Below are 9,765 nucleotides of genomic sequence, written 5' to 3' on the forward strand. Positions count from 1 at the left end.
GATAATCTGCAGTCCTGTGTACATTGGAGCTGTGCTTAAAATTTTCCCTATGCCTAATTTTATTTTTATCTATTTATTTTGTGGTCCTACATCAGCCTTTAGAAAAACAACAGGTCATGACCTGGAAGCAGACCCCAGGGTGGTTGGGGGAGGTCAAGAGTCCTTTTGCAGGTAGTCCTGAGTGTGGCTGGGGAGGTCTGGGGAGGGAGGGGTGGGTGGGGTGTGCAGTGGGAGAGGGTGGGGCCACGCTGCTCTGTGCTTTGCCCTCCAGTGAATCTGCAGCCAGTGCGACAGGGCTTTACAGCAGACTCCCGAGGGTGACCAGGAGTATGAGGACCAGGGCCAGGGTCCAGGGAGCCAAGAGGCCAGAGCCATTACAGAGGTTTTGCTGGCAGCAGGATGTGGTGTGTATGAGCTTGGAACAGCCATTGTATATGGTCTCAAAGCAGCTGGGCACACAAGGCTTGCTCACCTTCATCCTGACTGGGGTGTAGTAAGTCTGTGTAGTTGTGCCGTAGGTGACCATGGCCAGGCAGCACATGGGCTTGAAGCAGTTCTCCCCACTGTAGGCGCACACATGGCAGTCCAGAGCCTGGGCCACAAGTCGGCCCACCAGAGCCACCAGGAACAGGGTGGGTAGAGGAGCCACGGCTGGAGGTGAGAGGGCAGAGTGGGAGCAGGGAAGTGGACCGCAGCTGGTCCTCGATTCAGCTCAATCCAGGGCTGGGGGAGGGCACAGGGGGAGTGGGACAGCACCTCATCCTCCAGGAGTTCCTGGTCGCCCGAGGTTCTGCAGCCCCTGTGTTACGCAGTCAGCCCTGTACCCCAGCAGCTGGCTGTGCCTCTCATTCTTACAGCCCAGTTTTACAGGGATGTTCGCGAAGCTGTGGCCCAGGCCTAGCTTTAGATTGTAATTTTTCAGATAAATATGAGTATTTTTCAATAGTTAAAAAATTCTGATGGTAAGGCAACTAGATACATTTCTATCTATTATAGAAACAGAGGGTGTTTTATGAACAAACATACTTATGAATTTTTTCAAGTAGACAATGCTGGAGTAATATTATTCCTATGGTTCAAAACCTAAAATGATATATAAATGTATACATGTGAAAGTCTCTTTCCACTCCCAGGCATATAGATAAGTGCTTACTAGTTTTTTATGTATGTACCCTTCTGGTGCTTAAAAAAAACATTGTTATAAATACAGATGGATATGTATGGGAAAGGCTTGTCCTGGGTTCCTCTCTGAAAGTTGTTGGGGGCCCCCGAGGAGGCCTGAAGAAGCTGAAGTTCTATTTTATGAGCCCAGCCCCAGCTCTGCGAGTCTTCCCCTGACCTGAAGTCTTTTTTGGGGACGTGGGCCCTCAGAGTTCTCAATGTTCCGCTTTATTTTCCTGGGCAGGTCCAAATTTTCCAGGCCTGGGAATGAACGCCCTGTTTCAATGGAATACTCCAGCTTACTGAGACTGGGAAATCCTGGGGTCAGCTGAGTTTTCACATTCATCCCACTCATCCAGGTTCTCTTGGGCAGAGGCCAACCCTGTTGGCCTTTTGTTTTTGTAAATAAAGTTTTATTGGAACACAGCCACACCCATTTGTTACATATTGCCCGTGGCTGCTTTTGCTTTACAACAGCAGAGCTGAATAACAGAGAAAGGATGGCTTTCAGAGCTACACATATTTTCTACCTGGCTGTTTACGGAAGACTTTCGCCAACCCTCGGAGAAGGCGATGGCACCCCACTCCAGTACTCTTGCCTGGAAAATCCCATGGACGGAGGAGCCTGGTAGGCTGTGGTCCATGGGGTCGTGAAGAGTTGGACACGACTGAGCGACTTCCCTTTCACTTTTCACTTTCATGCATTGGAGAAGGCAATGGCAACCCACTCCAGTGTTCTTGCCTGGAGAATCCCAGGGACAGGGGAAGCCTGGTGGGCTGCAGTCTACGGGGTCACACAGCGTCGGCCACGACTGAAGTGACTTCGCAGTTAGCAGTTTGCTAATCCTGCTGTAGGAAGAGAAAAGCTCACGAAGCACTTTGCTCTGCAGCGCTTTCCAGTGATCAGGGAACCTCACGGGGGCCCCTAGTGAGAAGTCATCATTTCAGAGAAGCAATGGCTCAGTCAGGAACTGTGGGAATTATCTTTGTTCCTCCTTCCCCTCAGCCTATCCCTGTCCCACATTCAATTCAGCATCAGGCTTGTAGATTTCCCCTCCCAAATCTCCTGCATTCTGTCCACTTTCTCCATCTGCATCTTCATCGTTGCTTTGTCTCTTGCCTAGACCACCCTCCTAAGCCTTCCTCTTCTTCCTGTTTTTGCTCCAAAGCTGTTTCCATCTGTTCTTCACAGAGCAGCCAAAGTGATCTTTGTAAAGTAAAGATCAGGTCAGGTCACCCTCCTGCTTAAAATCCTTTAATGGCTTATTATTGTTCTTAGGATAATGACCCCAAAGGCGTTACGCAGACACTATTTCTCTGCCCAAGTACTCCCCAGCCTCCCTTCTTTTCCAAAACACTCCCTATTCTTCTGGTGTTACCTTGACCATCACTTCCTTGGAGAATCTCTCTTGACCTCTCTCACAAGGTAGGGCCTCTCATTTCAGGCTCTTGCAGCCCTGTCCTCATCCCTATGTGGGAACTTGTCTCATTACAGATGCTGTTTTACATTTATTTATGTGGGGTTTTTTTGTGGGGGGCCTTTTCCACGAGAGGAGGAACCCATATCTGACTCTGCTGACCACTGTGTCCCCAGTGCCTTGCACAGTGCCTGGCACACCGTAGACCCTCCATAAGTATTTATCAAATAGATAAAGGATGAATCGTGTCATCTCAGCCACCTCTGGGTGATGGGAGTGATTCTGAGGTTTCAGGTGCCAGAGTCTCAACTTCATCCCTTGAGAATCATGTTTAACAGTGTGAGTTGGCAGAGCCAGCTTAGGCTGATGCTGGCTGAATGCCATTTGGAGACAGCAGCTGCTGAATTCCTTCCAGTTAGTGTCTCCAGCCCCAGACAGGGTGTACTCTAGCCTCCAGACTGTGTCCCTGAGATCAGTCATACCAAGAGGGCTGCTCCCAGCTCCTCCATGCCTGGTCCCCCCAGAACCCAACTAGTGAAGATGCTTAATGAGGAAAGAGAGACAGGTGTGTGGGTGCCAGGCCCTGCCACTCCCTTCACTATCTGTTAAGTATTCCATGGGATCCAGACACAGAATTTTATTTGTTTTTCTGGACCTAAGCTGCCCCCTGACATAGCCAGTGATTGCTTTTTTAAAACCACGAAGGGGAGCTAGGTCCTTTCATCTCCTGATAAGGTGCCAGGTGACAGAGAGATCAGCATCCCAACACATAAATCTGCAACTAATCCTTGGGAATCAATATTTTTCATTAAGAACCTGTGAGAGTTGGGCCATTATGGGGAAAATCTGTTTAGGTTGACACCTTGATGAAGTTATTCAGTCCAGGGGCTTAAGTCATTGAAAGGTAATAAAGAGCACAGAGCAATCTCGGGGCTGGTTAGGGGAGAAAACGATGGGAGTATTGAGCTTCAGTGTAGTGAAAAATGACCTGCTGATTTATTGGGGAATGATGGGGTGCTGGCCTCCTGAGCAGGCCGGGCCAGACACAATCAACATGGCAGCCCCTCACTCTCATTGCTTCTCACCATCTGCAGTCACTGCTATTTATAATCTATCTGGCAGTTTTTAAAAAAAAGTAGTGGGGAAATATTTAGGGCTCTTGGGATATTTCCATTTCCTACCTTCATACCACTCTTTCCCCTTTTGGACTTTCTCCTATAGGTCATGGGAGACAGGGGCATTGAAGTATTGTAAACAATCGCTAGCCTGCTTGACCCACCAGCCAGCTCGTCTGTCTTTGGGTTTTCCATCCCTGGTTTTATGTGCTTGAAGGTCTCTTCATTTGGGCAACTCCTTTGGACCTTGAAGTTGCTCTCCCATGGTTATGCAAACCCTCCCCTTGGCACCACAGTCTCCCCTTTCTGTTCACTCTCAGCTCTGGACACCATCTCAATTTCTGTTCAGGGGTAGCTCCATGGCCTAGGGCCCATCATGAACCTTACACCAACTGGACCATCTCTGTGGTGTGGTCCACAGGTGGAGAGGATGGAGACGAGGCACAAAGGTTGGGAGACACAGATGTAGAGAAGTTTGCTGGTGAAGTGGTAGAAGCTTTAAGCTCTTCTTATTGCTGGTCACAATTTTCTAGAAGGAAGACATGAGGTTTTAGAAACTGGCCAGGGACACTTAAAAGGATAGCCGGACAGGGTGAGAGGCCTGAATAGCATGCAGTCTCACCAGACCACACCATGGTGTGATTTCCTCCACCTGTGCTCAGCCTGCCTTGTGAAGAGAAGAAGGCATGGTTGTGGGGAGACTTGTTTATACCCAGCCCTGTGTTATTCTGCCACATGTTACAGTTATTTACTTGTCTATTTAATCTACCTGATTAGTCTGTTGGGGACATTAGAATCCACATCTTATTGATTCTTATATCCCCAGAGCCAGACACAAAGCCTGGTACCTGGGCAGGTGTTTAATGGACCTGAGTGTTTGATGACTATTTTCCTTCCAGCTCTAAACTCTAATGGTTTTTTATTTGTCCAGTGGATCTCAGCCTTCTAAATTCTGGGTACTCAATTCATCCTCCATATCCCCTCCCCTGAGACTCACTTGAAGGATCTAGTCTTTTAAAGCCATTTATTTATTAATAGCCATTAATTTATTTAGCCATTTAAAAATCAGGCATTCAATAAGACAATAAATCACACCTTGAAAGAGTAGGCACACTAAACACACACATACCCAGCATTGACCTCCACACTCAACCAGTCTGTTGGTTTTGGTTAGCCTTATTGTAGTGCTATTGTAGCTAAATGTCCCAGTTTCACTAGGGATTTGTGACCCACAGGAAATCACTTGTGGGTTCCCTTCCCTCTTCCTCCAGGTGGCAGCATGGAGTAATGGTTAAACCCCTGGATTTTGGGATCAGTTTTCCTGGGCTCAAATCTTAGCACTGCCGCTTACTAGCTGTGTGTCCTTGGGTGAGTTATTTAAACTCAGTTTCCCCGCTATAAAAAAGGGAGGCGGGTGGGATAATAAGTAAACCATCTCAAAGAATTGTTGCAAGGCCTTTTACAAAGAACTTAGGATATAATGGGCACTTCATAAAGTCTAGGTGATGGAAAAATCACGTAGATATCTGGGCTCTGGGACCTCCAGATTCAGGGACCTCCCCATAGACGGCAAGAAGCCCCCAGCCATCCAGACCCTCCGCCGGGAGAAATGAGTATTGCTTTTTAGCGTTGCTCCCCGTGATTTCCAAAGGTAGCAGCATTTCTGAGCGAAAACGAACGCTTGCCTACTGCTCTCTGGTTCTGTGTGTATTGATTAGCGTCGCGGGGGTGGAAATGGGGTACTGTTCTAGAAACACTCACTTTGATTCCTCAAATAAATCCCCCCTGGTGTCCTGCTAGGAAACTAATTGGGAGTTGATTCTGATGAATAAATGTGCTGCCGCCGCCTGAGGAATTGACCACGCCGGCAGATGGCTGGAGCATGAGAAACACTCTGTCGCGGCCTTCCAAGGGGCCCATCAATAATAGATGGGCTCCGGCCCTCCGAGAGGGAGGCATTGCTGCTGCAGGTATGAATTATGGATGCCGTTTAGGGTAATGCGGATCCATCTCAGAGGTTCCGCTCAGTTTATGTGCTAGTAAAAGCCGGCAATTTGCTTGTGTTCCAGCTATAATTTGCGCTACATTAAGGGACCCTCCTTTCCATAATGGATGTGCGGTTGGACGCAGGCGCAGTCAAGCCTCGAGGGCAGCGGCCCGCCTGGCAGGATGCGGCGCAAGGCCAGGTGTGGTCCTGTGCAGCTCATCGCCGCACCGGAGACCCTTGGGTGTGCAGGCAGATGGAGGCCTTTAGCTTGTCTCCTGGGAAGAAGCCCCACTTAAACCCGGAGCCCTTCTGTGAGTCATCGGTCAGATGCAGTGGATGTTTGTCTGGAGACAAGCAGGAAAAAAAGGCCTATGAGTTGCTGGTCTAGACAGAAAGACATCCAGGTTTTGCGAGAGAAGCAGTTGGTGAGATGATGATGGAGCCAGACTGCCCAGGCTGAATTCTGGCTTTGCCATTTCCAAGTTGTGCGCAAATTGGCCTTTTTGTGTGTGTGTGCCTCTTCGCCCCAAATAACAGTAACGGTGCTGACTAGACGGAGGCTGAAACCAGCGCAAGCGCATGAAGGCCAACTGTTGAATTAGGACTGTTGTGAGCTGGTTGTTAAAAAAAAAAAAAAAAGCCACTATTAAAAATTAAATTCTATAAACTTGGAGTTAAATTATATTAAAACCAAAGCAATAAGACCTCAAAACTCAAGTCCTCGTTTGACTTCATTTTACTATTATGTATGGCCTTGAGGCGATTTCTGTGTGTTGCATCTGGTTGGGGGCAGCGATAGGACATGCTACTGGGTATCTCTTCCCAACTCTGAGGTCCAGGGCCCCGTACTGGCATTGTGAAACTGGCGGTGGAGGGAATGTTTATACCAGGCATGTGGGCAAATGTTTCCCTTGGGAACTGGTTGTTAAAATTTTCAGAGCACATCACTAGTATTGACCTAATAAAATTGCTTAGAGGATTAGCTAGTTAATATGTTTATAACTGCTTTGAACAAGGACTGGCACATCGTAAGCACCACATAAAAACTGGCTATTATTTTTTCATAGGTTTTTCACAAAATTTGCTAGCACAGATCAAAGGGTGTATGAGTGGAGCCCTCTGAGGAACCACAAGCCTTTCTTCTTTTCCAGATCCCATGATACAACAGCCTGAGAACAGACTTACTAACTCTCCCCTTGGGGCAAGGATAAACTCAAATTCTGGAGAAAAGTGAGGTTTCGGTTTGCACATTTTCCTTAGCTTTTCAAGTACTTTCCTTTACAGTGGGCAGAGATTCTAGCAAGCTGACCTTGATGAAGGGTGGGCTTCTGGCTCTGTTACCTACTAATTTGAGGATATTATTTCACCTCTTCAACTCTTTGCTTGCTCAGCTGTCAAAAGAGGGTAGTAACAGCTGCTTCATGGATTTAATTCTAAAGATTCTGTGAGAGCCAGTACAACCTCTGGAATCTGATTGCCTGGGTTCATATCTTACCTCTAGCACTTGCTGGCTCCAATCTTTTAGGGAAAGAAAAATCTTTATTTCTGTTAGCTTTAGTTTTCTCATCTCCAAAACTGGGATAACGACACTTCTCTTGGTTGTTGTGAGAAGGAGTGGAATAGTAAGTATAGTATCCAGTTTACCGGGATATTATAAGTGCTTGGGTTTCCCAGGTGGTGCTAATGGTAAAGAATCCATTTGCCAACGCAGGAGACGTGAGTTCGATCCCTGGGTTGGGAAGGTCCCCTGGAGGAGGGCATGGCAACCCCCTTCAGTATTCTTGCCTGGAAAATTCTATGGACAGAGGAGCCTAGCAGGCTACAGTCCATGGGGTTGCAAAAGGGTTGGACTCTACTGAGCAGCAAGCACACATGTATGGTAACTGCTTAATAAATATTAACAGTGACCATAGTTCCTACCTGGAAATTATGCCTCTCACCACCCCTGGGGTGTGGAGGGGTGGTTAGGCAGATCTGAATGTTGCTGGGGAAGACTCCCCTTCCCTCTCGCTTGTATGTTACCTTCCTCTTAAAACTGTATCTGGCCTTAGCTGATGACCCTCCTGCTCTGATTCCACCCTGAGGAGGAGCCCTCTTGGATAGAGTGCAGCAAAGTGGTACAACTCTACTCAAACCTCTGAAGAAAAACCTCCCTGGAACTGGTGTGAGGATTAAATGAGATAATGTAGCTGCAGCGATGCAATTCATTAGGAATTTAATATGGCAAAATAGACTGTCCAAGAATGAATTGTGTCTTGTTTCTCAGCTGGAGGCTCATCAGAAAAGGATGGTATTTTTTTTTTTCCTTCTCTTGCCCTGGAGGATAAGTGGGTCTTTGTGTTCTTTAAGTTTATATCGGCAGATCTCATTTTACTGTGCTTTGCCTGATTGCCCTCTACAGATAGTGCTTTTTTTTTCCCCCCATTTTTTAACAAATTCAAGATTTGTGACAACTCTGAGTTGAGCAAATCTATCGACGCCGTTTTCCCGACAGCATTTCCTCGCTTCATGTCTCTGTGTCACATTTAGGAGGTTCTAACATTTCAAACTTTCTCATTGATGTTATGTTTGTCATGGTGATCTGTGATCAGTGACCATGATTCGCTGAAGGCTCAGATAATGGTTAGCAGTTTTAGCAATAAAACATTTTTTAGCTCATTCAGAAGCCTAGCATGCTGCAATCCATGAGTCTGCAAAGAGTTGGGCATGACTTAATGACTGAATAACAACAACTGATAAAATAGTTTTATTTAATTTTAAAATGGCTTTCCATGTGAAAATTTCCCAAAGCTGGGAGTAACAGTCTAGAGCCAGTAAAGCATTTTAAAATTAGGTATATACATTGTTCTCTTCAGACACAATGCTATTGCATTAGTAGACTTCAGCATAGTGTAAATATAACTTTTTGTATGTCCTGGGAAACCATAAATATTGTGTGACTAACTTTATTTAGACATCTGTTTTATTGTGGAAATCTGGACTGGACCTCTAATACCCCTGAAGTATATCTGTACTTGAGATCCCAGGCTGTTGGATCTCAGTTATCTGAGAAGGGTCTTCAGAGGGCTTTGCTTAAAAGCAGGGCCTGGAGGTTGTCTCTAAAGAGCTGCCACCATGGCAGGGCCATAATATTACTTTCACCTTTCAACTTGAGAGCAGTTCATATTGTGATATCTGTCAAGATGTTATGAGGTTCATAATAGAGGCTCAGTAAATTTTCCCTTCATTTATCCCTGCATACTTTATTGCATTTAATCTGAACCCCACATCAGTTCAAAGGTTGAGACCTAGGGCTCTTGAGCCAGGTAGACCCAAGTTCAAATCCTTGATCCACCACTTACCTGGCAGTATGAATCTTGGGTAAATTACTTAAACTCTATGCACCTCAGTTACATCATCTGTAGAATGAGCATTAAAACAGCGCTGTTTGTCAAAATGAAAGGACTCTTAAGTCGGCTGCCTCAGACATAATAAGTACTAAGTGAACAATGGCTATTATTATTGTGTACTTTATGAGTCAAGTAGGGCAAAATAAATTTCACTAAAGAAAGCAAGAAACAGGGGTGCAGAAAGGCCAAATGTCTTCTTTGAGGTCAGGAAGGACTCAGAAACCAAACGCTCAGCTCTGTGGAATCTAAGCCAGGAGGGAACTCTTTGTTCCCCCTACCATTTAGAGCCAGGGTTCCACCAACCTGAGTGTTCCATGTTCCTCAAAGCTTTCCAAAGCTATAAATATTTCTTTCTGAGGAATTTGCTAGATCACGGTTTTTGTCTAAGCAGACCACTTTGATTGGCCTTGGCTCCTTTCCTGATTGTTCTGTTCCATGAATCCATTGTTTCAATTGTTCTGTGGTTTCTGCTGGAATCTTCCAGAACCACTTTAAGCTTAAAGAGGAGAGGAGGGTGGGATGTCAATCTCCAGCATAACACAGACAGTGAAAGGACCAGTCTAATTTGGCTAGAGTTGCCACTGAATCTGATGGGCTGTTGTTTTTAAAATTTAAGTGGTATGGGTACTCATTTAGTTATTTTTGGAGCCAGTTTTCTGATTATCAAAGCATTATGTGGCAATTATGAGAAAGCT

The 9,765-nt window shown here is 46.0% G+C and overlaps 1 protein-coding gene across 1 annotated transcript; it reads right to left on the reverse strand.

The window, feature by feature from the left end:
* Window positions 1-298: 298 nt before the first annotated feature.
* Window positions 299-5,901, reverse strand: LOC101115848 (ly-6/neurotoxin-like protein 1). The gene is made up of 2 exons (XM_042240681.1): window positions 5,780-5,901; window positions 299-701 (listed from the first exon to the last, which is right to left on the reverse strand). Exons 1-2 carry the CDS (start codon window positions 5,899-5,901, stop codon window positions 299-301), a joined length of 525 nt encoding a protein of 174 aa, XP_042096615.1.
* Between the last annotated feature and the right edge of the window lie 3,864 nt (window positions 5,902-9,765).

The sequence above is a fragment of the Ovis aries genome, chromosome 24, assembly GCF_016772045.2.
Source record: "Ovis aries strain OAR_USU_Benz2616 breed Rambouillet chromosome 24, ARS-UI_Ramb_v3.0, whole genome shotgun sequence".
NCBI lineage: Eukaryota > Metazoa > Chordata > Mammalia > Artiodactyla > Bovidae > Ovis > Ovis aries.